The following is a 27,850-nucleotide window of genomic DNA, read 5'->3' on the forward strand; positions in this document are numbered from 1 at the left end:
GGCAGCTTGGCTGCGTAGATCACCATGCTGGTGAAGCTGGAGGCACTGGATGGCAGCTGGCAGCACGGAGGCTGGAGACACAGCAGAGGGCGACAACGAAGCAGAGGAAACAGGACAGCCGAGATGGATCAATAATGTGGCGGAGCACAGTAGATCCGGAGACTCATTGATGTGATCTAGTACAGTTGGATAGGTCCAGAGCCTCATTTTCAAGAAGTAGCAGAGTCCAGCAATGTAGAAGAGTTGTGTATGGCAGTGGACACTTTGTACAATATAGAAGAGCCCAGCTATATAGTCTTCTACAATGCTGGGTATGTCAGAAAGCACACTGTAGCAATGTAATGGAGCTTTTTATGCCAGGAGGCACACTTTAGCAGTATAGCAGAGTTTAGAATGTCAAGATACACACAGTAGCAAACTTGTAGAACCCGTCAACATAACAGACCTGGGTATGTCAGGTGGCACACTGTGGCAATGTAACAGAGCCCAGTGATGTAACAGAGCTGGGAATATCAGGAGATATACTGTGGCAATGAAACAAAGCCCAGTGAAATAGCAAAGCTGAGACTATCAGGAGGCACACATTGACAATGTAGCACAGCCCGGTGATGTAGCAGAACATGGAATGTCTGGAGGCACTCTATGGCAATGTAACAGAGCCCAGTGAAATAGCAGATGTGAGAATATCAGGAGGCGCATAATGACAATTTAGCATAGTCCGGTGACGTAGCAGAACTTGGAATGTCAGGAGGCACTCTATGGCAATGTAACAGAGCCCAGTGAAATAGCAGAGGTGAGAATATCAGGATGCACAGAATGACAATTTAGCAGAGTCCGGTGACGTAGCAGAACTTGGAATGTCAGGAGGCACTCTGTGGTAATGTAGCAGGTTCCAGTGATGTAGCAGAGATGGTTATGTCAGGAGACAGATTGGCAGTGTAGCAGAGTCTAGGAATGTAGTTGAGCTGAGAATATCAGTAGGCACACTATGTCAATGTAACAGAGCCCAGTGATGTAGCAGAGCTGAGAATAGGGACACACTTTGGCAGTGTAGCAGAGTCTAGGATTGTAGCAAAGCTGGGAATTTCAGAAGCAACATTGTGGCAAAGTTCAAGACAATGAAGCAGTCCACGGTATAGTGGACTCAAACTACCTGTATACTTAGGTGGCATACAGCCACCTGAGTTAGCCTATATGGCCTTAGAGGTGCGAGCCACGAACAGAGGAGCATAGAGAGCTATTCAGAGCAGAAGGAGGCCAGTGCAGCCTGATGCTTGAGTCGGGAAAGGCGATTAAGACATTCAATGCTAAATTTCTCATGTGGTGGTGCTGCAAATATATTGAACACTTGCAGCCAGGTTCGTCTTCAGGTCACAATTGATCTCTTGGGTGTCTTAAGAAAAACGATTGTCATAACTGGACAATCCCTTTAAATCAACTGTCTGCATGTGCTCTCTTATGTAGGGTGCAGCCTGAGGTCTGTGCTCCCTGAAGCCAACACCAGGCACTAAAAATTGATACAGCAGAATCACAACTATGAATTATTTCAGCTCCTCTATTAGCCAAATGCAAAGTTGCAATCTGCTGCTCTTATCCATTGTAGCATTTCCTTCTGACAGATCTGCTTTGTGTGATGTCTAAATATCCCAGAGAGGGGCCAAAGAGAGGTGCAAAATAAGGTATTTCATGATTTATTGGAGCTACCAGATCCATTTCAGAGCCACAACCATCACTGGGATTTTGTCATTCGACAGGACATTGGTTTAATGAAACATTTAAAACAATTTTATATAAAGATAAAATAAAAAAAATCCAAACCTTGCATGAATGTTGCATCTGTACCCATCCTCCATAGCCGTATTTCTGAAAGGAGAATAAATGACGAGGTTTTATTATTGATTTGACAGCATGGAAAATATAATCTGACAATTCCAATAATCTGACAATTCTAATAATCCAGCACGGTAGTAAAGGAGTCTTCTCATTTTAGAAAGTGATGGTATATGGCTTGGAGTTGCCGTCACTCTATGATCGGTGGGGTCTGCAGCACGGCTGGTGACTTAGAGCTACAGTCGCAAGGTCACTGAGGCTTTTGCAAAAATATCTGCCCCCTGTTATCTTTCTTTCCTCTGTGTCCCCTCGCCCCCTAGTTAGGTGGTTGCACAAACTTTTAATTTGTACAGGTATTGGCCCTTGAAATGTTTTTCTATTGGGCCCCTCTGAGATTTGTGGTATAGCTCAGCCTGAGCTACCTGATTCATGTAGAACAGTGAGGATAAGTACTTGCATGCAGAGCAGGGAAAAGGCAAAATATGTTTGATGTAACTGTATAAAATCATCTATATAGTGGCAGTTTTAGGAGACCACAAACTTTTTTTTCTACTACAAAAGCTCAGGATCAAACTAAAACCATCCAACTTTAGCGCTGTATGGCGGTATTATTAAGGAACTAAAGTGCACTATAATGTGACAGTATTATGTGAGCTTCCTATGGAAGTATAATTTGAATGTTGCATAATATTTACTATTTATCTTGCGATTATGTGAAATGTACAGTATATGGCAGTATTATTTTTACTCTACATATGTTGGTATTTTATAATCTGAAATTATATAAATAATATTGGAGTATCCTGTGTGTTCACCATTATACATGTGATATCTATTTTAGGACGGCAGATCATTATCGCATCATGTACACAAATCGCGTCCACAGTTTAATGGATACACGTCCATATTGATTTCCCATATGTGCTGGCGCTTATCACCCGTGTATCTAAATAGACCATTGATCTGGTTGACTAATTCAATTGTATCCTTACTCATCACTGTCAATCATTCTCTGGCTGGTGCAATCTTCTGCATTTTGTAAAATGTTGGGGCGCATTGTTGGCGATTTGCACGAATCGAATCACAAATTCTTCTAATTCAGGGGGTGAGGCGAATTCTAAAATATTCGATATTAATTCAATGTGAATCAATTCGCTCTTCTCTACTGACGCGCTTTGTAAAACTTGATACAAATTTAGAGAAAACAGTTTGAGATGTATAAAGACTAAAAAGTGAAAAAAACATTTTTTCTACCATATTGTAAATATTTAGAAGGAAAAAAAAACTAAAACACTTCAGAAGGATCACATGTGAATTAATTGCATGATTTGGTGGCTTTCATATTAAAAAACAAGGGATATCACCACTTTGAACAATCCCTACCTATATGGGAACATTCAGACAAATGTATCTTCTGGCCATGTGGAAAACGGACAGCTCACGGACCCAATGTTGGCTTATGTGCTAGTTCACACTGGGTTCTTGGGGTTGTACTCATCCTTCTTCCTCTAAACACGGCGAGTGGAGTTGATACCAAAAAGTTCTATTTTGGTCTCATCTGACCTCATGACCTTCTCCCATGCCTCCTCTGGATCATCCGGATCGTCACTGGTGAACTTCAAACAGACCTGGCCATGTGCTGGCGTGAGCAGGGGGACCTTGCGTGCCCTGCAGGATTTTAATCCATGACGGTGTAGTGTGTTACTAACGGTAATGTTTGTGGTCCCAACTCACTTCAAGTTATTGACCAGGTCCTCCCGTGTAGTTCTGGGTTGGTTCCTGACCTTTCTCAGAATCATCCTTACCCCACGAGGCGAGATCTTGCATGGAGCCCCAGACCGAGGAAGATTGACAGTCATGTTGTCTTTCTTCCATTTTCCAATATTTGTGCCAACAGTTGTTGCCTTCTAACCAAGCTGCTTGCCTATTGTCCTGTAGCCCATCCCAGCCTTGTGCAGGTCTACAATTTTGTCCCTGGGGTCCTTAGACAGCTCTTTGGTCTTGGCCATGGTGGAAAGGTTGGCATCTGATTGATTGAGTGTGTGGACAGGTGTCTTTTATACAGGTAACGAGTTCAAACAGGTGCAAATAATACAGATAATGAGTGCAGAGTAGGAGGGCTTCTTAAAGAAAAACTAACAGGTCTGTGAGAGACAGAATTCTTGCTGGTTGGTCCGTGATCAAATACTTATTTCATGCAATAAAATGCAATTTAAGTACCGTATTTTTGGGACTATAAGACGCACCGGACCATAAGACGTACCTAGGTTTTAGAGGAGGAAAATAGTAAAAAAAAAATATTTAAGCAAAAAAATGTGGTCATGATGCCCTGTTATAGGGGAGGGAGTCTGCTGCTGACATTGGTATTGGGGTAATGTCCCCCAATTCTGTTAATATCCTCCATCCTGGTATGTATGGCCTCTCCTTCCTGGTATACGTGGCCTTCATCCCCATCCTGGAATGCATGGCACCCCTTGATCCCCCATTCTGGTATTCATGGCACCCCTTTGATCTACCATCCTGGTATGCATGGCACCCCCTGATCACCATCCTAGTTTTCATGGCACCCCTTGAGCACCCATCCCGGTATGTATGGCACCCCTTGATCCCCCATTCTGGTATGTATGGCACCCCTTGAGCCCCCATCCAGGTATGCATGGCACCCCTTGATCACACATCCTGGTATGCATCCCCCAGACCTCCTACCACACAGAGCCACAGTATATACAGGGAGGTAGTATTCGGACTATAAGACGCACCCCCCACTTTCCTCCAAAATTTTGGAGGAAAAAAATGTGTCTTATAGTCCGAAAAATACGGTATGTAAAAATCATACAATGTGATTTTCTGATTTTATTTTTAGATTCTTTTTCTCACAAGTGAAGTGTTTCTACGATAAAAATTACAGACCTCTCCATTCTTTGTAGGTGGGAAAACTTGCAAAATCGTCAGTGTATCAAATACTTATTTTCTCCACTGTATAATATATATATAATTTGTCTATAAATATTTTTTCGTAATGGTTCCATCAACAAATTAGCACCATTTCCCTCCTGCAGCTCCCATATTGCACTGGCTATTGCTTGTTGCAGGACTGAGTTAACAGAGAATCTGTCAGTGAGCTCCGACAGTCCAATAGGAGAGCTTGTAAGTCTTTTATCAGTTTTTTTTTTTCTGAGCTCCTCTCAGCCGATTTATAACTACAGACCACATCAAAGTTGAATGTGCAGAGAAACGGAGAGGTTATAAAAGCCAAACGGTGCAAAATTTTTAATGAAACCCAATTGTAAAAATGACTTTTTAACCCCAGATACATCTATTTAAGTTAAAAAAAAAAGTGTCCCCAGAGGTGGCCAACTACTTTAAATATGTAAAGCATTAAAAATAAATTAAAATAATAGTTAACCTTTTAATATATTGTTATTTATTTTTGCAACTTTGCTTAGTGTTATTTTATTTATGCAGCTCTTATGAATTTATCTCCATGGAAATTATTTTCCTAATTCTTAATTTTAATGGCATTTTATTTATTTATTTTTTTTATTATTATTTCTTACATTTTTTATCTCAGTTTTTACATCTCCGGGTTTTGTAATTTCCCACTTCTTTTTCCGTTCTGCACTGAGTCATATGGCTGTAGTACTCGGAGTGTCAACGTCTTCTATATTATTCACGATTTCTGTAAGGATGCAGAATAATACACACATCGCAGGGCGGTAGGTCAGAAGTGACAGCGTCTGGTTAATGATTACTGTAGGTGAAAGTATATGATGCCGCCGTTTCCTTCTGGCTGTAGCAGCACAGTGAAGGTCACCTTCCCACCTTCATTAATATTTCAAGAGTAAGGAAGGTAATGGAGGTGTAAGTCTCGCAGCAGAAGACTGTCCCCCCGGAGAAGGGTATTGATTCGTTAACCAGGCTTATCAATCCACTCACCCCCAGGGGGCGCTGGAATTATGACTTTTACATCGATCCTGTTAGAATTAATGGCAAATTAATGAAATACTGAAGAAGAGAATTGATGCTTCCACTTTGATCGTACAGTCCGCAGTTCTGAATCTATGTAAAGGGTTTGTAGATTTTTGCATCTAGTTTGTTTTATTGCTCAGGAGCATCTAAAAATAAAAAAAGGGCAATTTTGCAACCACTACTGTTTTGTGTATACAGCTCCTATGCAAAAAAAATATATATATATATAAAGTATAGACCAAACGTTTGGACACACCTTCTCATTTAAAGATTTTCTGTATTTTCATGACTATGAAAATTGTACATTCACACTGAAGGCATCAAAACTATGAATTAACCCATGTGGAATTATATACTTAAGAACACAAGGAATGGGCATTAGACCAGTGGAAATCTGTGCTTTGGTCTGTGGAGTCCAAATTTGAGATCTTTGGTTCCAACCACCGTGTCTTTGTGCGACACAGAAAAGGTGAACGGATGGACTCTACACGCCTGGTTCCCACCGTGAAGCATGGAGGAGGAGGTGTGATGGTGTGGGGGGGCTTTGCTGGTGACACTGTTGGGGATTTATTCAAAATTGAAAGCATACTGAACCAGCATGGCTACCACAGCATCTTGCAGCGGCATGCTATTCCATCCGGTTTGCGTTTAGTTGGACCATCATTTATTTTTCAACAGGACAATGACCCCAAACACACCTCCAGGCTGTGTAAGGGCTATTTGACCAAGAAGGAGAGTGATGGGGGGCTACGCCAGATGACCTGGCCTCCACAGTCACCAGACCTGAACCCAATCGAGATGGTTTGGGGTGAGCTGGACCGCAGAGTGAAGGCAAAAGGGCCAACAAGTGCTAAGCATCTCTGGGAACTCCTTCAAGATTGTCGGAAGACCATTTCTGGTGACTACCTCTTGAAGCTCATCAAGAGAATGCCAAGAGTGTGCAAAGCAGTCATCAAAGCAAAAGGTGGCTACTTTGAAGAACCTAGAATATAAGACATATTTTCAGCTGTTTCACACTTTTTTGTTAAGTATATAATTCCACATGTGTTAATTCATAGTTTTGATGCCTTCAGTGTGAATGTACAATTTTCATAGTCATGAAAATACAGAAAAATCTTTAAATGAGGTGTGTCCAAACATTTGGTCTGTACTGTAATATATATATAATACATAAATATAAAATATATAATAATATAAAATAATATATATTGTATAAGAAAAAATGTTTGCAGTTCTTAAAATGTTGAGGAATCGAATCATAAAGACCCTACCTGGCTTTTTGTACATTAGTCTAGAAGAACAATGGAGTAAGATGCACAAAATCTATTCTTGAGGCGTTTCAAGGTCTCTTGAGCAGCTCACAGCTCTGCAGTCTCCTCACTTCCCTGGTTTCTGGGGGGCGACTCTGCTCCTCCTTTAGTGACAACTCTGGTGAGTAGCAGAACTGGATTATTAGTAGAACTATAGAGCCGAGTACAAGTTCTGTGGTAACATTCAGATATCAGTGGTTTGTTCTGAGTCTACATTGTTACATGGAAACCGGCTGTACACTATGTAAGATAAAAGCTTTCATTGCAGGAGAATGACAGCAGATAGAAAAGGCAAGTCAGTTGCAAACTTGCTTATTTTCATGCTGTCTATGTAGTTAAAGCAATTTAAAACATTGAGAATACACCTATAAGATGTGAAAGCTCTTAATGGATTTGGTGCATCTTTCATTTTTTGTGGTGAATATTATGACTTTTGTCAGCCACGCTCGACCACACTTCCTCACAATAAGCAAGCTCCACACACTTTTTAAAAAGTTGACGGAGTTGGCCAGAGTAGGTGTAAAAATGCAAACATTCACAAGATTTTTGCCCTTCAGTAGGGTTATCAATAAGGGAACAACAAAAACATTAAACTTTAGGAGGGCGAAGTTTGATCAGCTGAAAGAAAGCCTTCAACTTATTGACTGGGACAAAGTTCTTAATCAAAGGAATACGAATAGTAAATGGGAAACCTTCAAAAGAATTCTGAATACTCAGTGCGAGAGATATATACCGTATGGGAATAAAAGGGCCAGAAATAAGAGGAAACCAATATGGTTGAACAAGAACGTAAAAGGGGCGTTAAATAGCAAAAAAGAGGCATTCAAGAGATTAAAACAGGAAAACAGTAAGGAGGCACTAATGTGTTACAAGGAAAAAACGAGAACCTGTAAAAAACAAATAAAAATAGCGAAGGAGGAAACAGAGAGACGTATTGCTAGGGAAAGTAGATCAAATCCCAAACTGTTCTTTACGTATATAAATAGTAAAAGGATTAAATCGGATAATATTGGACCGATAAAAAGTGATGAAGGCAAAATCATAGAGAAAGATGAGGATAAAGCTAATCTATTAAATATTTTTTTTTCGACAACTTTCACAAAGGAAATCGAACTAACAGGAGAAATGAGAAGTGACAAGCTTAATCCTCCACTAAGTATGACAAATCTAACCCAAGCTGGGGTACAGAAACGCCTCAGTAACATTAAAATAAACAAATCACCAGGACCTGATGGCATACACCCACGGGTACTAAGGGAACTAAGTAATGTGATAGACAGACCGTTATATCTTATATTTAAGGACTCTGTTGAGACTGGGTCTGTACCACTTGATTGGCGACAGGCGAATGTAGTGCCAATATTCAAAAAGGGAGCGAAAAGTGACGCCGGAAACTATCGGCCGGTGAGTCTGACGTCCGTTGTGGGCAAAATTTTTGAAAGCTTCATTAAAGAGGCAATTACGGAGCATCTTGATGCTAATAATCTATTAACCCCGAACCAACATGGATTCATGAGGAATCGCTCCTGCCAAACAAACCTGATTGACTTCTACGAGGAGGTTAGCTCTCGAGTAGATCAGGGGGAACCAGTGGATGTCGTGTATCTCGACTTCTCAAAAGCGTTCGATAGCGTGCCACATAATAGGTTGGTATACAAAATGAGAATGATGGGGCTGGGGGAAAATGTCTGCAAGTGGGTAGCTAACTGGCTAAAGGATAGAAGGCAGAGGGTGGTTATAAATGGAATATACTCAGATTGGGTAAGCGTCACTAGTGGGGTACCACAGGGGTCTGTACTAGGCCCAATGTTATTTAATATCTTTATTAACGACATAGTCAACGGGATAAATAGTAAAATATCAATATTTGCAGATGACACAAAGTTATGTAAAACAATTAATACAAAAGAGGACAGTGCAGACCTACAGAGGGATTTGGATAAGCTGGGTAGGTGGAGCATTAAATGGCAAATGAGGTTTAACGAGGAGAAATGTAAGGTCATACATATGGGAAGGAAAAATGGAAGTCACCAGTACTCACTGAATGGGAAACCATTGGGGAATTCAGAGATGGAGAAGGACTTGGGCATCTTGATTGATAGCAAACTAAATTGGAGTGCCCAAAGTCAGGCCGCTGCTGTAAGGGCAAACAGGGTAATGGGATGTATCAGAAGAGGTATAGCTGCAAAGGATGAGAACATTGTTCTTCCACTGTACAAAGCACTGGTCAGACCACACTTGGAATACTGTGCTCAGTTATGGGCCCCAATATATAGAAAGGATATAAATGAGCTTGAAAAGGTACAAAGGAGGGCAACAAAATTAATAAAGGGAATGGAGGGACTACAATACCCAGAGAGGTTGGCAAAACTAGGACTATTCAGCCTGGAAAAGAGAAGGTTGAGGGGGGACATAATAAATGTGTACAAATATGTTAGGGGACAGTATAGAGACCTTGCCCGGGATTTGTTCAAAAGGAGGGATATTACGGTAACAAGAGGGCACTCACTAAGACTGGAAGAGAAAAGGTTTCAGCACCAGCATAGGAAGGGGTTCTTTACGGTAAGAGCAGTGAGAATATGGAATTCACTGAGTGAGGAGACGGTAATGTCGGATTCACTACACCAGTTCAAGCGGGGACTGGATGCATTTCTAGATACCAGGCAGATTTCAGCATATACTTAAAAATAAAATAAAATAGTAGGTTGATACAGGGATTTATTCTGACTGCTGGTTTCAGAGTCGGGAGGGAATTTTTCCTCAGGTGAAGATTGGCCAAATCATTTGGGGTTTTTGCCCTCCTCTGGATCAACTTTAGCAATTACAGAACTAACAGGTCGAACTTGATGGACGCAAGTCTTTATTCGGCTTTACAAACTATGTTACTATGTTACCATGAGTTGCGCAAATATTTTGTAATGCTTCAAACTGATGTATCTGGGTCAATGTAAAATAAACTTTTAGAACCATATAATAAAAGGTTCTGTAACTTTTTAACAGTCGTTTTAATTTTTATTTGATAAATCAATAGTACACATGAAAATAAGAAACTTTGTAATATATCTTATCAGAGAAATCTGCTTCTTTTCCCACCTGGATTGATTTTTCATTCTCAATTCCTGGGTAAGATCTATAAAATCTGTATTCAGGGAAGACAGTTTTTCCCTAATAAGATAAGATATGAACATTGCTGCTTATACAATTCTATGGAGAGGGGAGTAGGAGGAGCTAGAGGCACACTGACATTCTGCTGCGAGTGCTACTGAAATGAAAGTTACAGGTCTCCATAGAATTTTATGAGCACCAACTGTCATCTCCTATCTCAGTAATGGGTAAGTTTGTATTCACTGAAGACAGATTTTGTGAATTGAGAATTTTGAATGATCAGTCCAGGAGAAAGAAGCAGATTTCTCTGATAAGATATATTACAAAGTTTCTTATTTTCATGTGCCCTATTAAGTTCAATTGATGGTTACTTTTTAGGGGGTAAACCCTGTGCAAGGTGCCTGGTAAGTTACTATAAACTAATCTATGCACTTCCGGTCAATTGCATAATGTGTTTTCAGTGCTATAAGCGGCACGAGGAGGAGGCAGGAACTTTGCTGAGTCAGTTAGAAAGTTCACAAGTGAAAGTTTTCATATCTTACTAGTTAAACAATAACGATCCTCCGTGAAAAAAAAAAAAAAGTCACTAGTAGAGATCAAGCAAAACTTGAAAACTCGCACGTTCTCTAATTTGTTCAGTTTGGGACAAAACAAGCCAAAAGATTGATTCTTTATTTTTTTATTATCCTCAATTGTCTTAAAGGGATATTCCTTTTAACCATTTAGCCAAGTTTTTTTCCTCCTAAATAGTAGAAATCAAATTTTGACAACAATGGAGAAAATTGTGAGAAGCTCATCTCTAAAGTTTATTACCTAATTGGTTTGGATATAAAAAGTCATTTGTTAACACATTAACTTTTTGGGAAAACATTTGCAACTTTTGAACTTTTTTTTTAGGAGGGGTGGGGGAATGTATGTGACGCGCCCCTGGGCCTACTTGGTGTAGCGTTGCGCACGCGGGGACTACCCGGAGCCGGGCCTGTTGGGGGTAGTAGTCTCGTGGCGGTGACCCGGTCCGTGCCCAGGGAGTCAGACTAAGTGGCGGTATATTAGCAGTAGATGTAGGACGACTATGCCACCCGTTGAATGCAGCTATGGAGCTGCCGCTGCAGGGCAGACCGCTGAGGCCGATGGAAGGATGGTGCAGCGTGGATGGTATAACCCCCAACGGGAGGGGTATGGCCTCAGGGCAGCCGACGTGGATGATGGGGGTAGCAGGAACCACTCAGAGACGATGCGGTGTAGTTCAGGGTCTTTACTGGTGACAAAGATAGACCCTCCCGGAGTACTGGCTAGCGGTCGGGGCCTGGTCAGTCCTTGAGCAGATGGGATCCCCCTTGGCCAGGCGGAGTTGTAGGCCTCCCCAACTAATTGTACTCTTCTGGCTTCCTTGCTAGAGGCGGGTAAAGGTAGCCCACGTCCCTGAGTGTACCGTGTGGTGCTCACCCGTATGGCCGGTGACTCGGGGCCTTCTAGTGGCTTCCGCTCCACGACGGCGGTGCTGGTCCCACGCGTGTGACCGTGCCTTCGGGTTTCTTGGCCAGAGGACCTGAAATCCCCTGCCGGGCGGTTTCTGCTGCTGGGTCTGGGTTAATCCCCACAGCCTCGGACTCCGGGTCCGGTGGTAACTCTTCAATCAGGGCGAGCTCTTCAGCTGCCAGCCCCTGATTCCTTTTTACACTGCTCCCACAGAGCTCCTGATCTTTCTTTCCTATGCTGCTCCTCTTCTTCTCTCTACTCTTCTTCTCTAACCCTGCCTCAGCCCCAGCTTTATATAGGGGAAGTTCTTCCCCTCCCAGGACTGGGCAGGAGGTGTGGCATGCATAGGATTCCTGACCAAGAGACCTCCCACCTGCTCTCAGACATAACATTGCTATTACTGTGGAGACCAGACCCCTGGGGTGCCACATTCCCCCCTAGTGAAAGTTAGTACTCCGGGACTAAACATACTTTTGTAAACATAACAAGGTGCAAACAATAACATTCCAATAGAGACAACACATAAGGTGGTCACGGCGTGTCCGCAACCGGGTGTAACTTTTGAGGAAAACAAGGGTGTCCATTTCACCAACACAGGGAGACGTAACCAGGTAGGGGTCTGTCCTGCCCCGAGTCCTTAACAGTCTTTCAGTCCGTCCTGGGTTACGCTCCAACTATATACACAAAGGATTCCCGGTAAATCCACCAAAGACTCCTATAAATAACTAGAAACACATAATTATACACAAGCAACAATAAACAGGTAAACATTAATAAAATAGCTTGAACATTTCAGATCCTCCACCGTATGGGCAGCTGGCCTCTAGTGACCCTAGTGGACCTACGGAGCTGGTTGATTGGTCCTGAGCTACAGGGTATAGGAGCTGTCAAGGGTAAACTGGGCAGCCGTCTACGGACTCTTTGGCTCACTAGGGGTATGGCAGGCTCACTATAAGCAGAGGGTTGATTTTCCTGGTCTGCTTGTGTGGGGCCTTCTGCCTCCTGGACCGGCTGTTCTTCCAGTTCTACCTGTGTCTCCGTAGGCACTTGGGATGCTGGTTGGAGGAACGTGAGGACGGGTACCACAACAGCACCATTGACTTGAGTCCAAGACCGAGGGAAGTCTCCGAGCACAGTACTAACCATATCTTCCCTTTCCTCTACGGGTCGAGGGTCCTCTTGTTCCTCTTCAGGGTTCCGTAGCTGTTCGGGACACTTCTTTAGGTGATCCCGGGATACAATGGCTGTGGTTTCCCCTCCGTCTTTACTGATTGTACAGATCTTCGGGTTGTCGTGGCTTGAGGGCAGTACGGTGTACGGGTCCTTCTCCCATTGGTCGTCCAACTTGTGGAGCTGTCTTTTCCTCTTCAAGACCTGCTCTCCGGGCACCAGGGGAACAGCGGGAGCATACTGGTTGTAAGTTTTCTCTTGTCTTTCCCTAGCTTGACAGAGACTTCGCTCCACGCTCTCCTGTACTTTCCGGTACTGCTGCTGCCTCTCTGTGTCCCAGTCTGCTTCTGGTGAAGTGTCCTCGGGTGTCAGGACTCCCATCTCCAGATCAACAGGAAGCTTACCAGGTCTTGCCCTCATTAGGTAAGCCGGGGTACAGTTGGTGGAACCTACAGGGATGTGGTTGTATAGGTCCACCAGGTCGGGCAGCTTTTCAGGCCACAGACTACGTTCTTCCAGGGGCAATGTTTTCAGAAGATCTATCACCACCTGGTTCATTTTCTCACAAAGTCCATTAGTTTGCGGGTGATAGGGTGTTGTTCTAATCTTCCGGCAGCCATACAGAGTGCAGAACTCCTGGAAGACTTCCGCTTCAAAGGCAGGCCCCTGGTCCGTCAGCACCTGCTCCGGGTATCCATGCGGACGGCAGAAGTGCTGTTGGAAGGCTCTAGCTGCAGTGTGAGCCGTTAAGTCCTTGACGGGGACGACAACCAAGAACCGGGAGTAGTGATCCACGATGGTTAACGCGTAGACGTAGCCACTTCTGCTTGGGGTCAGTTTTACATGATCCAAGGCTACCAGTTCCAACGGCTGTCTGGTGATGATGGACCGCAGGGGAGTCTTCTGGCTGGCACGGTCCCTCCTTCTTAAGTTGCATGGGCCACAGTCTCTGCACCACCTCTCGATGGTTCCTCTCATGCCTACCCAATGGAACCGCCCGCGCAGCAGAAACTCCAGCTTCTTCCATCCGAAATGCCCAGCTCCGTCGTGGTATGCCTCCATCACCATAGCTGCGTCTCTTCTTGGCACCACTACTTGCCAGATTAGTTCATGCGTCCGGGAGTTAACCATTCTGCGGCACAACTTCCCCTTGTAAAGGAACAGTCGACTCTTCTCAGCCCACAGTTGCTTGGCTTCCTCCGGAGCGTCTGGGTCAAGGCGTGCATCTGGCCGAGTCAGCATCTCCTTTACCAGTCGGACGGCAGGGTCACTGTCTTGCGTCTCCGCCCAGTTGTAATGAGGTAATGGGTTGAACGTAGCGGATTGCTTACTCCTTACACGGTGGGAATACTGGATAGTCCCATGACGGTGGAACGCGGGGAGTTCAACTTCTTCCAGTTCCTCTGAATCTTCCCCTACGTCCGGTAGGTTCGGCATCCTGGACAGGGCGTCCGCGTTGGTATTGGAGCGTCCTGCCCGGTATTTGATTGTAAACTCATAGTTGGACAAGCGGGCCATCCATCTCTGCTCTAGGGCACCGAGTCTTGCCGTGTCCAGGTGTGTCAACGGGTTGTTATCCGTGTACACGGTGAACCGGGAAGAAGCGAGGTAGTGCTTAAAGCGTTCGGTGACTGCCCACACCACTGCCAGGAACTCTAGCTTAAATGAGCTGTAATTCTCAGGGTTTCTTTCGGTGGGTCGCAGTTTTCGGCTGGCGTAAGCAATTACCCGTTCCTTCCCCTGCTGGATCTGGGATAGTACGGCTCCTAGCCCGATGTTACTGGCGTCGGTGTAGAGGATAAAGGGCTGGCTGTAATCCGGGTACGCCAGGATTTCATCCCCCGTGAGGGCCATCTTCAGCTGGCGGAAGGACTCTTCTTCCAACTTCTCCCATCTGAAGGGCGGCTTCTGGTTCTTGGCCTTCCTGGACTGGCCTATCAGGAGGTCCTGCATAGGAGCTGCCTTTTTGGTGAAACCGGGAATGAACCTTCGGTAGTAGCCTACCAACCCGAGGAACTGCCTCACTTCCTTTACGCTGGAGGGGCTTGGCCATTCCTTAATTGCGGTGATCTTATCAGGGTCGGGAGCCACTCCGTCAGCACTCACCACGTGTCCCAGGTACTGCACCTTTGGCTTCAGGAGGTGACACTTGGAGGGTTTCACCTTTAGGCCGTAACTTGCCAGAGCTTCAAACACTTCCGCCAGGTGCTTCAGGTGGTCCTCGTAGGTCTTGGAGTAGACGATGACATCGTCCAGGTATAACAAGACCGTCTCAAAGTTCCGGTGTCCCAGACAGCACTCCATCAATCGCTGGAAGGTTCCTGGTGCGTTGCAGAGTCCAAACGGCATGCAGGTAAACTCGCTAAGTCCCATCGGGGTGGTGAATGCGGTCTTCTCCCGATCCGCCTCTGCTACAGGAACCTGCCAGTACCCGCTAGTGAGATCCAAGGTGGAGAAGAAGTTAGCAGATTTTAAAGCAGCCAAAGACTCCTCTATTCTTGGTAAGGGGTACGCATCTTTGTGTGTGATACGGTTAATTTTCCGGTAATCTACACACATTCTCATGGTGTTGTCTTTCTTTCTGACCAAGACTAGTGGAGCTGCCCAGGGGCTACAGCTATCCCTGATTACCCCAGCCTCCTTCATGTCTCTAAGCATCCCCTTGGCGTGTTGGTAGTGTGCAGGGGGTACGGGTCGGTATCTCTCCTTTATGGGAGGATGGTCTCCCGTGGGGATATGATGTTCTACCCCCTTTACTCGCCCGAAGTCTAACGGGTGTTTACTAAACACTCTCTCGTACTCTTGAACCACCCGATAGACTCCCTGTTTCTGGTGTGAGGGAGTGGAGTCAGTACCCAAATGTAGTTGCTGACACCAGTCCTCTATTGTTTTCTTAGAGCCGTTACCTTCCTCTGGATGAGATGGAGGCAAGGGTTCCACGGACTGTACAGAATTCTGGTTTATGGTGAACAATTTAGCTAGCGTGGCATACCGGGGCAGGTGTACTTCTCTCTTCCCGATGTTTATTATGCGAACGGGCACCCTCCCATGGCGTACATCAACCACCCCCCGTGCTGTCAAAATGGTGGGCCTACTGTCTGAGTAGACGGGTTCTACCATTGCTTGGTAGTCTCTACCTCTTAGACCAATAGCTGCCCGGCACCAAATCATCATTTCACTTTTTGGGGGCATGGCAATTGGGAAAGGGTCACACATTCTCACGCTTCCAATCTCACCACCGGAGAGTTCCACCTGTTGCCGCCGCATCAGTGCCCGGATCTCTTTTTGGAGCACTCGCTGTTGGCCGGAGCTGGCGTTCTTGGCAACCTGCTGTAAAATGAAAATCACCTCTGCAAGACAATTTTCAATCACATTAGTTCCTAGAGTTATCTTTGGGTGACTCTCGCGCTTGTCAATGTCTACAATGATCAGTCCCTGTGCTGCCAGTTCGACTCTACCGACTTTAATGGTCATCTCTTTGAATCCGATCTGTGGCACGGGTTGACCATTGCTGGCGATGATACTCAAGTCGTCGTCAGGGTAGCGGGTTATATCCGAGTCATTCCAGTACTGCTTAAAGAGCACGTACGGGATGGTGGTGACCTGTGACCCGGTGTCAAGTAGGGCACTCATAGGAATGCCATCCAGTACCACAGGCAAGACTGGACGTCCTCCCACGTATTTGTCACGCCAGTTCGATGGGCCTGGTGATCTTATTCCTGGGGGTTGGCCCTCTACCCCAGGTTGTGCCAGTTTAAAGGACAGTACCTTAACATATGTCCGGGTTGATTGCAGCGGCGGCAGATGGGTTGTCCGTCCTCGTTGTATCGGTCGCTGGGTCTTCCTCTGGCCGGTGGGGTCCTCCTTGGTCGACGCCACGGGATGTCCTCCGGTCCGGATGCCAGCTGGATCTTCCCTGGAGCAGCAACCTGTAACGACTGCACAGTTCGGGTTAGCGCAGCAACGCTTTTAGCTAGCTCTTGGACCTGATGGTGCAGGTCTGGAGCCGGGTCATTGTTCAAAGCCTGCGCATCAGCCCCCACAGGCCCTGCCGACAAGGGCGCCGCCTCCTGGTGGTAAGCGGTAGTAGGGCGCCTGTGGGTCACAACGCCACCCGGTGCCGGTTCTCGGAGCACCCGGATGGCTCTGTCCTTGAACTGTGCAAAGTCCAGATGAGGATCCTGTAAGGCCATTGCCCGCAACTGGGTTCGGTGGGCATTGCAATATAGTCCCTCTATAAATTGTTCGGTCAACAGCCTGTCCTCGTTTCCCACGCCGTCAGGGTCGGTCTGCTTAATGGCTCTCAGGGCCTCTTGTAGGTTTAGTGCATAGTCCCTTATATTCTCATGTGCTCGCTGTTTGCACCCGTAGAATCTAAGCTTAATCTCAGCTGAGGTGCGGGTATCAAAGGTGTCCTTCAGCCGGGTTAATATCCCTGCGACAGTCCTCCTCCCAGGTGGCCAGGACTTTACCTCCCTTTCGGCTGCCCCGGTTAGTTGGGCCACCAGGATGCTCACTTTTTGCTCTTCTGTGAGGGGGTACACCTGGAAGAGGCTATCCAGCTTTTCTCTAAAGTCATTCAGGGTATGTGACTCCCCTGAGTACTGGGGTAGCCAGGCTGCCCCCGGGATATAGGGCATAGTGAAAGGCATGACCGCAGCAGCGGTGGCGCTGGCGGTGGCTGCGGCAGTGAAGCTCTCCTCCGTATCCGACATCTTCCTCCCCCCTAGTGGACCGTGGCCTACCTTGCGATGATCCTCTTCCGTAGGCCGCGGCTCCGCAGTGGATCGTCAGGGTCGAGAACCTTCCGTCGCGCTCCTATGACGTCGGCGTCTGCTGGGCTCCTTCCAGGACCTTACGCAACGTCCGGACGTGAGGCGGGGCTTCAGTTCTCGCGGGCTTTTCGGAGTCCACGCCCCTCTTCTTCCCGCGCGGCGTCTTCAAGATGGCGTCCAACGGCGGGAAAACTCCACGGAAGGCGGGAAGAAGGCTGAAAATGGCGCCGGATGGCGGGAAAACTTCACGGATGGCGGGAAGAAGGCTGAAGATGGCGCCGGATGGCGGGAATCTTCACCACTGGTAAGTTTGAACAGTCTTTTTCAGGCACGCAGTACCCGGTGGTTGCGGGCACGTTATCCTGCCGACTACGCCAAAAGCTGACGCGCCCCTGGGCCTACTTGGTGTAGCGTTGCGCACGCGGGGACTACCCGGAGCCGGGCCTGTTGGGGATAGTAGTCTCGTGGCGGTGACCCGGTCCGTGCCCAGGGAGTCAGACTAAGTGGCGGTATATTAGCAGTAGATGTAGGACAACTACGCCACCCATTGAATGCAGCTATGGAGCTGCCGCTGCAGGGCAGACCGCTGAGGCCGATGGAAGGATGGTGCAGCGTGGATGGTATAACCCCCAACGGGAGGGGTATGGCCTCAGGGCAGCCGACGTGGATGATGGGGGTAGCAGGAACCACTCAGAGACGATGCGGTGTAGTTCAGGGTCTTTACTGGTGACAAAGATAGACCCTCCCGGAGTACTGGCTAGCGGTCGGGGCCTGGTCAGTCCTTGAGCAGATGGGATCCCCCTTGGCCAGGCGGAGTTGTAGGCCTCCCCAACTAATTGTACTCTTCTGGCTTCCTTGCTAGAGGCGGGTAAAGGTAGCCCACGTCCCTGAGTGTACCATGTGGTGCTCACCTGTATGGCCGGTGACTCGGGGCCTTCTAGTGGCTTCCGCTCCACGACGGCGGTGCTGGTCCCACGCGTGTGACCGTGCCTTCGGGTTTCTTGGCCAGAGGACCTGAAATCCCCTGCCGGGCGGTTTCTGCTGCTGGGTCTGGGTTAATCCCCACAGCCTCGGATTCCGGGTCCGGTGGTAACTCTTCAATCAGGGCGAGCTCTTCAGCTGCCAGCCCCTGATTCCTTTTTGCACTGCTCCCACAGAGCTCCTGATCTTTCTTTCCTATGCTGCTCCTCTTCTTCTCTCTACTCTTCTTCTCTAACCCTGCCTCAGCCCCAGCTTTATATAGGGGAAGTTCTTCCCCTCCCAGGACTGGGCAGGAGGTGTGGCATGCATAGGATTCCTGACCAAGAGACCTCCCACCTGCTCTCAGACATAACATTGCTATTACTGTGGAGACCAGACCCCTGGGGTGCCACATATGCATACATTAAAAGTCCATCTTGCACTTAAGATACTAATATTATAAATGGCACCTCATATGAGGGGACGTAGAGCTGATTTTGTATCAGGACCCAGGAGTAGGGATGAGCGGACCCGTGGAAGTTCAGGTTCTGGTACCCGACCCGAACTTGAGTATAAAGTTTGGCATGGGTGCCAGAGCAGTACCTGAACTTGAACTAGAACCCCAACCCCATTGAACCAATTGAGACTTGAACTATGGAGCCAGGAAAAAAATTCTCTCTCTCTTTCTCTTAGCCTGGAACTCCGAACATCACAACAGACTTTCTCCGGAACCGCGAACATTGGAACGAACGTCTTCTGGAACTCCCAACATTGCAACGGACTTCCCCCATAACTGAAACATTGCAAAGGACTTCCCCCAAAACTCTGAACATTGCAACAGACTTCCTCCGGAACTGCGAACATTGCAAAGGACTTCCCCGGTACTCAGAACATTGCAAAGGACTTTCCCCGGAACTCAGAACATTGCAAAGGACTTTCCCCGGAACTCAGAACATTGCAAAGGACTTTCCCTGGAACTCTGAACACTGCAACGGACGTTCCCCGGAACTCCGAACATTGCAAAGGACTTTCCCCGGAACTCCAAACATTGCAAAGGACTTTCCCCGGAACTCAGAACATTGCAAAGGACTTTCCCCGGAACTCAGAACATTGCAAAGGACTTTCCCCGGGACTCATAACATTGCAAAGGACTTTCCCCGGTACTCAGAACATTGCAAAGGACTTTCCCCGGAACTCAGAACATTGCAAAGGACTTTCCCCGGAACTCAGAACATTGCAAAGGACTTTCCCCAGGACTCAGAACATTGCAAAGGACTTTCCCCGGTACTCAGAACATTGCAAAGGACTTTCCCCGGAACTCAGAACATTGCAAAGGACTTTCCCCGGAACTCAGAACATTGCAAAGGACTTTCCCTGGAACTCTGAACATTGCAACGGACGTTCCCCGGAACTCCGAACATTGCAAAGGACTTTCCCCGGAACTCCGAACATTGCAAAGGACTTTCCCCGGAACTCCGGACATTGCAAAGGACTTTCCCCGGAACTCAGAACATTGCAAAGGACTTTCCCCGGAACTCAGAACATTGCAAAGGACTTTCCCCGGAACTCAGAACATTGCAAAGGACTTTCCCTGGAACTCTGAACATTGCAAAGGACTTTCCCCGGAACTGCGAACATTGGAATGAACTTCCCCCGAAACTCCGAACATTGGAAACATTAGAACGGACTTCCCCTGGAACTTCGAATATTGCAACAGACTCTTCCTGAAACTCCGAACATTGCAACGGACTTCCGGGGAAAGTCCTTGTCCGGCGTTGAGCACCAGACAGTAACTGGTAAGAATGCCAAACTTGTATGTTCGGGTTCGCTCATCTCTACCAAGGAGCTTCAAGTTACTACTAGAGATGAGTGAACCCGATCTTAAAAGTTTGACGTTGGGACCGGACAGTCCAATGTTAAATGCCAAACACGGACTTTCCCTGGTCTCTTGCGATGTACGGAGTTCCGGGGGAAGAGAGTTAGAGAGACAAAGAGAGAGAATGTACAGTACAGTACAGTTCTTGTACCTGAACCAAACTTTGGAATAAAGTTTGGGTTGGGTACCAGAACCCAAACTTACATGGGTCCACTCGTCCTTAGTTACTACACCACTACATATGGAGGCTTTTTTTTTATTATTTATGCACAACTTTCCAGGAAAGTAAAATCATGGCATGTGGCATCTGATGTCATACAATGGAGGTACCACATTCACATGTGGTGCATGCAACTCTCTGCTAAAAAGGCCTTTTGTGCAGAGATGTGATTATGTAGCTACAATGTATCTATCTATGTATACATCTCTCATATCCTCCCTGTCTCACAACCCTAAACAGCTATTTAACACTTTCAATTCTCTCCTCCGTCCCCCAGCTCCTCCTCCCTCTCCTCTCATCTCAGCCGAAGACTTTGCCTTATTCTTCAAGCAGAAGATTGACACCATCAGACAAAGCTTTTGCCTAAAGTCCCCCCAGCCCCTCCTCACACATACTCAATCCTCCTCCTCCAAAACCACCTTCTCCACCATTACAGAGGATCAACTTTCCTCTTTACTCTCCAAATCACACCTTACCACTTGTGAACTTGAGACAATCCCATCCCACCTCATCACCAACCTTACCACTATCTTCATCCCAACCCTAACCCACCTCTTCAACCTGTCACTAACAACTGGTGTCTTCCCCTCATGCTTCAAACATGCCTCGATCACACCCATACTCAAAAAACCCTCCCTTGACCCATCTCTGACTAGTTACCGCCCCATATCACGTCTCCCCTATGCCTCAAAACTACTGGAACACGACGTCCATTCTGAACTGTCCTCCCACCTCTCCTCCTGCTCCTTCTTTGACCGCCTCCAATCTGGCTTCCGACCGCACCATTCCACTGAAACTGCCCTGACTAAAGTCACCAATGACCTACTGACCGCCAAATCCAAGCGACACTACTCTGTCCTCCTCCTCCTGGACCTGTCATCTGCCTTTGACACAGTAGACCATTCCCTCTTACTACTGACTCTCTCATCTCTCGGCATCACAGACTTAGCCCTATCTTGGATCTCTTCATACCTAACACACAGGACATTCAGTGTCTCCCACTCACACACCACCTCCTCATCTCACCCCCTGTCGGTGTCCCCCAAGGTTCAGTCCTAGGACCCCTGCTCTTCTCCATCTACACCTTTGGACTGGGACAGCTCATAGAGTCTCACGGCTTCCAGTATCACCTCCATGCTGACGACACACAGATCTACCTCTCTGGACCTGACATCACCTCCCTACTAACCAAAATCCCACAATGTCTGTCTGCTATCTCATCCTTCTTCTCTGCCGTATTTCTAAAACTTAACATGGATAAAACAGAATTCATCATCTTTCCACCATCTCATTCATCCCCCATCTGACCTATCTATCAACGTCAATGGCTGTTTAAACCTCATATCCAAGCCCTTTCCACTTCCTGCAGACTCCAACTCAAAAATATCTCCCGGATCCGCACATTCCTCAACCACGAATCTGCAAAAACACTAGTGCACGCCCTCATCATCTCCCGCCTCGACTACTGCAACCTCCTGCTCTGTGGCCTCTCCTCTCTGTCAATCTCTTCACTGGCTCCCCATTGCCCTGAGACTCCAGTTCAAAACCCTAACCATGGCATATAAAGCCATTCACAACCAGTCTCCTCCATACATCTCTGACCTAGTCTACCATTACATACCTGCACGCAACCTCCGATCCTCACAAGATCTCCTTCTCTACTCCCCTCTTATCTCCTCTTCCCACAATCGTATACAAGATTTCTCCCGTGCATCCCCCCTACTCTGGAACTCTCTACCCCAACACCTCAGACTCTCGCCTACCGTGGAAACCTTCAAAAGGAACCTGAAGACCCACCTCTTCGACAAGCCTACAACCTGCAGTAACCCTCGCTCCATCATACCGCTTCATGACCTCCTCTACCCCCACCTACTGTATCCTCACCCATTCCTTGTAGATTGTGAGCCCTCGCGGTCAGGGTCCTCACTCCTCCTGTACCAGTCGCCGTCACATTTTGTTAAACATCATTGTAATTGTTTTTGTATGTATACCCCTAAATCACATGTAAAGCTCCATGGAATAAATGGCGCTATAATAATAATAAAAAAAAATTTAAACCATTTTTGCAAATAATGCACGTTTTATGTGTATACAGTTCCTATTGAAACTTATGTGTCTCTATGGTAACAGACTACAAACAAACTTTGTGTAGTCTGACCCCGCAATGATGCATCAGGCTATGTTCACCCGTTGCATCCTTGCAGTGTTTTTTTTATGCATTTTTTAATGCAAATTAAAATCTGCTTTTTACTTTACCAGGAAAAGCTATGAGATTTCAGAAATCTCGTGCACGCTTTTTTTCCAGACTGAATTGCAAAACTGCCTTTTTGAAAATTGCAGCATATCAATTTTTTTCAGCTTTTTTTTCATCAGAGAAAACAACGAGAAAGTGCAAAAAATTCAACCATGCGTTTTGGCTGCTTTTTTGGTGAATAGAACTAACTTTATTAAACATGTATTATAGACAAATAACATTTTTTTTTTTAGTTTATGTAACACGCTCTGCACTGGAGCTGTATACAAAAAACTATCAGATATTTTTTACAATCAAAACAATATGCAAAGTTGCTTCATTTTTTATTAGAGATGCGTTGGAGCAATAAAACATGGAAGCAAAAGTGAACATTGCCTTTGAGACAAAATAGTCGGAAAATCATCTGTACTGTGAAATATTACCATGATCCGTGATAAGACAAGTTCAGCTCAGCTACATCTGTGCTTGAAGTAATTACAGATAAATATGAAGCCTTTTTATGTGTAGATTCATTTTTCTATTATGCTGACGGTGTACTATATAGCGGTGGTAATATACGGTACATGTGGCGTCTTTGTTACCTGTGTGAGGTCCGGCCATTCCCTGGGGAGAATATGACTGTGAATATCTATTTTCATTGTGTTCAGCTACTGTATCCGGCCAATGATCCAATTATTCTGTCCGCACTCTGACAATTACTGTTCTCTGATACTTTGTTGCATAAAACCTGTACACACCCGAATATACAGCCAATCAGAAAGTCTGACCAAGTGCAAAGTGCACAATGTTACTGATTCCAGTAGTAAACGCAGATGAATGTGGGAGGTCAGATGAGGCCACAAAATAATGCATAACAGAATGTTATATTCTTTATAAAAAGCACCACAGCTGCTGCAGAACGTCTTTGCAATTAGTAAGACAGAGATTGATGTCCCTCATAGATATGAATACACCCTAATTTGTTTCTATAAAGAATTTCTGCAGCAGCTGAGGTGTATATTACGAAGTTCTACAGCAGCTGATGTGTGAATTATGATGAAATAAATATTATCATGTTCTGCAGCAGCTGAGGCGTGTTTTATGATGTTCTGCAGCAGCTGAGATGTGGATTATAATATTCTGTGGCAGCTGAGATGTGTTTTATGAGGTTCTGCAGCAGCTGAGGTGTGGATTATGATGATTTGCAGCAATTTAGGTGCGTATAATGATGTTCTGCAGCAGCTGAGGTGTGTATTATAAGGTTCTGCAGCTGCTGAGGTGTGTATTATGCTGTTCTGCAGCAGCTGAGGTGTGGATTATGATGTTCTGCAGCAGCTTAGGTGTGTATAATGATGTTCTGCAGAAGCTGAGGTGTATTATGATTTTCTGCAGCAGCTGAGGTGTGTATGTGTTATGAGGTTCTGCAGCAGCTGAGGTGTGTATTATTCTGTTCTACAGCAGCTGAGGTGTATATTATGAGGTTCTGCAGCAGCTGAGATGTGTATTATGCTCTTCTGCAGTAGCTGAGGTGAGTTTTATGATTTTCTGCAGCAGCTGAGATATGGATTATAATATTCTGCAGCATCTGAAACGTGTATAATGTTGCACTGTAGCAGCGTGTGTATAGTGATGTTCTGCAGCAGCTGAGGTTTGTATTGTGCTCTTATGAGACTGATTGCTCAGAGTTATACCCTTCTAGTTGTCAATTTAAACATTCATTTCCAGGAAGAGTAACAGAGGTACATCATGATAAATAGTTTAAAGAAACGCTGCCTTACACACTGCTGTAATCCGTGCTTTATTATATTGTCGGTGTAAATGGTATTTAATACCCAGTAATAACAGGTGGTGAAGACGCCTCCTGGTTCCGGTAGCAAAAAGCTTTATAATCACAAACCTCCGGCGTCTTCTCCCTACAGAAAGTATTGGGGGAGGTAACTGGATAGGAAACACGATGAAAGTGTTAGCGAGGAGACATCGCAGGATTGTTCTGGACTAATCAAAGGAAGTGGTGAAAATGCTTTTTTTATGACTTTCGTGATTCCACATAAGCTGAAGATCTCCCAAATTCACAGGAAATAGTTTCCTCCAAATCCCTGGGAAGGAGCCGAGGAAACGCTCTGATAATGAGAATGACGGCAGAGGCTGAGTGGTTATCGATCGCTGCACCTGAGCCTGGAGGATCCGGGAGAAAGTTCTATCTGTTCCTTGCAGAACATAACAGCGGCCAACATGGCCACCGGCACAGGGGCAGGGGCTCGGTTCTGCAATTCCCGAGCCTCAGATATTTGGCCACCATTCACACAACCAGAAGATTCCTAATCTTTTCAGTTGGCTTCTAGGCTCCCCCTAGTGGTGCTTATTGGAAGACAGAATTGTATGACTTACACTCTCCTGACGTGTCCGAATTACTAGATCGTTGTATTCCCCATGAAATAACAATTCTGGAGCATTTTTCCCAAGAACTCTGCATTGTGCCGCTCTATTGTTATTCCTCCTGGAAATGTATTAAAAGATTGACAAATGGGCGTTACCATTCCCTTTGTCAAAGTGGTGTTTGTATATACAGGCAGCCCTAATTGGATAGTATTAGTGTGTGCATAGACAAGCTCCCAACACATAAAGCCCCCGTCTCACATAGCGAGATCGCTGCTGTGTCACGGTTTTGGTGACTCACCAGCGACCTCACCAGCGATGTCGCTGTGTGTGACACTTTGCAACGATCAGGCCCCTGCTGTGAGGTCGCTGATCGTTGCAAAGTGTCCTGGACCATTTTTTGGTCGTTGGCCTCCCGCTGGCCAGCACACATCGCTGTGTGTGACCAGCGGGACCAACGATCTGGCTGGTAACTATGGTAAACATCGGGTTACTAGGGGCACGCGCGCACTTAGTAACCCGCTGTTTACAATGGATACCACTCTGCTACGGTAAGCGGAGGCTCCCGCGCACCGTAGCAGAGTGGTATCCATGGTAAACAGCGGGTTACTAGGGGCACACGCGCACTTAGTAACCCGATGTTTACCATAGTTACCAGCCTGCTCCTGCTTGCAGCAGGCTGGTAACAGGAGCAGGACATCGTGGAACGATTCTTTCCACGATGTTGCTGCTCCCCTGATCGCTGGTGAGCCTGCCTGTTTGACAGCTCGCCAGCGATGTATTAGCGATGCAGCAACGATCCCTGACAGGTCGTATCGTTGTCGGGATCGCTGCTGCATCGCTTAGTGTGACGGGGCCCTAACACCCAGTTGTCATTGTATTCATAAATTTCCAGGAGGAATAACAGAGGAACATCTCCATTTAGAGTTAGAACAAAAGATTTCCCAGAATTGTTATTTCATGGGAAATACAAGCAGTTACTTGGTGACCAGTCCACCAGGAGTGATATATTTCTCTATGCCTGTATTCCCTCAGCTGAAACCATTGTCCTAGATTTTCTCCGCCAGTCCGTAAACAATGAGCGGAGCAGAGGCCGAGCATGTGCACCCCCTTTCATTGAAGACAGGCCTGTTCTCAGAATCCAGACCACTGTACTTGGGATCATTGAGGGTCACTGCATTTGGACCCTTAGTGATCAGTAACTCCTATGGAGAGAGATTACTTAATTGCAGGAATATACCTTTAAGAGCTAACTGAACAGATGTTTAGCTTGGAGATGTGTAAACTGGTATACAATGAGCTCCCCCTGGTGGTGAATACTGGAAGATAGAAATGTATCTGAATAAAATATATCTGAATATTTCTGAATAAATGGTCCTGTGTGTACATGAAGAATAACACTCACTATTCCTGGTCAATATATAACTTGTATACTGTGCTTTTCAACCAGTTTTCACCTCTGCAGGCTCTATCTTTAATCATCAGTGGGTGGAGACTAGTTTTCTATGCACAGCACACACATATGAGGGAGTTCTGTGCTCCTGTCTCTATGTAGCACTATGTACAGAAGCAGCAGCAGCAGCAGCATGGAGAACATTATACAGCAGTACTCAGCAGTGTAGTTGTAAATCCATCTATGGGATGAGATAAAACACTAATTAGAAAGAAGCAGCATGGAGAACATTATACACAGTATTGAGCAGTGTAGCTGTGAATCCAACTCTGGGATGAGAAAAACACTTACTCGAAAGAAGCAGTATGGAGAACATTATACAGCAGCACTGAGCAGTATAGTTGTAAATCCAGCTCTGTGGTAAGATAAACACCTACTAGAAAGCAGCAGCATGTAGGACATTATACAGCAGTACTGGGCAGTGTAGCTGTAAACCCATCTCTGAGATGAGATAAAACACTAATTAGAAAGCAGCAGCATGCAGAACATTATACAGCAGTACTAAGCAGTGTAGCTGTGAATCCAGCTCTGGGGTAAGATAAACACCTACTAGAAAGCAGCAGCATGGAGGACATTATACAGCAGTATGGAGCAGTGTAGCAGCAAATCCAGCTCTGGGATGAGATAAAACACTAATTGGAAAGCAGCAGCACGCAGAACATTATACAGCAGTACTAAGCAGTGTAGCTGTGAATCCAGCTTTGGAGTAAGATAAACACCTACTAGAAAGCAGCAGCATGGAGGACATTATACAGCAGTATGGAGCAGTGTAGTTGTAAATCCAGTTCTGGGGTGAGATAAAATACATATGTGTCACCCTGGCCTGGATGCCACAAAATGTAATAAAGCTGTGTCTGAGAGCAAGGGGGAGGTTCTCTGGTCAGGGGAACATTAGCATGCAGTACCTCCTGTCTCAGGCCAGTAGGGGGAGCAGGCTGCCCCTATAAAAGCTGGTGCTGGGGGCAGGGTTAGGGAGAGCTGGACGACCTGCCTCAGCACTGAGAGGTGTCCCAGAGCAGGGACAGAAAGTTGCACTGCACCTAAGAGGAAGTGTGGCAGGAGGAGAGCCACAAGCCAGAGACAAGAGGCGAAGA

General features: G+C 46.1%; 1 protein-coding gene across 4 annotated transcripts in view; it reads right to left on the minus strand.

Moving 5' to 3' along the window:
* ACMSD (aminocarboxymuconate semialdehyde decarboxylase) overlaps nucleotides 1-23,687 on the minus strand; it is a 78,482-nt gene extending 54,795 nt beyond the window's left edge. For 2 of the 4 annotated variants that reach the window (XM_073647288.1, XM_073647287.1), the window contains exons 1-2: nucleotides 23,530-23,687; nucleotides 1,819-1,863 (exon numbers count right to left, since the gene is read on the minus strand). In XM_073647288.1, coding sequence (XP_073503389.1) covers nucleotides 1,819-1,863; nucleotides 23,530-23,586 — 102 coding nt within the window. In that variant the 5' untranslated portion in view covers nucleotides 23,587-23,687. Of the gene's footprint in view, nucleotides 1-1,818; nucleotides 1,864-5,387; nucleotides 5,510-7,070; nucleotides 7,228-23,529 lie in introns of all 4 variants that reach the window. The other 2 variants (XM_073647291.1, XM_073647289.1) reach the window with 2 other exon arrangements.
* Between the last annotated feature and the right edge of the window lie 4,163 nt (nucleotides 23,688-27,850).

The sequence above is a fragment of the Phyllobates terribilis genome, unplaced genomic scaffold, assembly GCF_046119375.1.
Source record: "Phyllobates terribilis strain yellow unplaced genomic scaffold, ASM4611937v1 Scaffold_9__5_contigs__length_417890890, whole genome shotgun sequence".
Lineage (NCBI taxonomy): Eukaryota > Metazoa > Chordata > Amphibia > Anura > Dendrobatidae > Phyllobates > Phyllobates terribilis.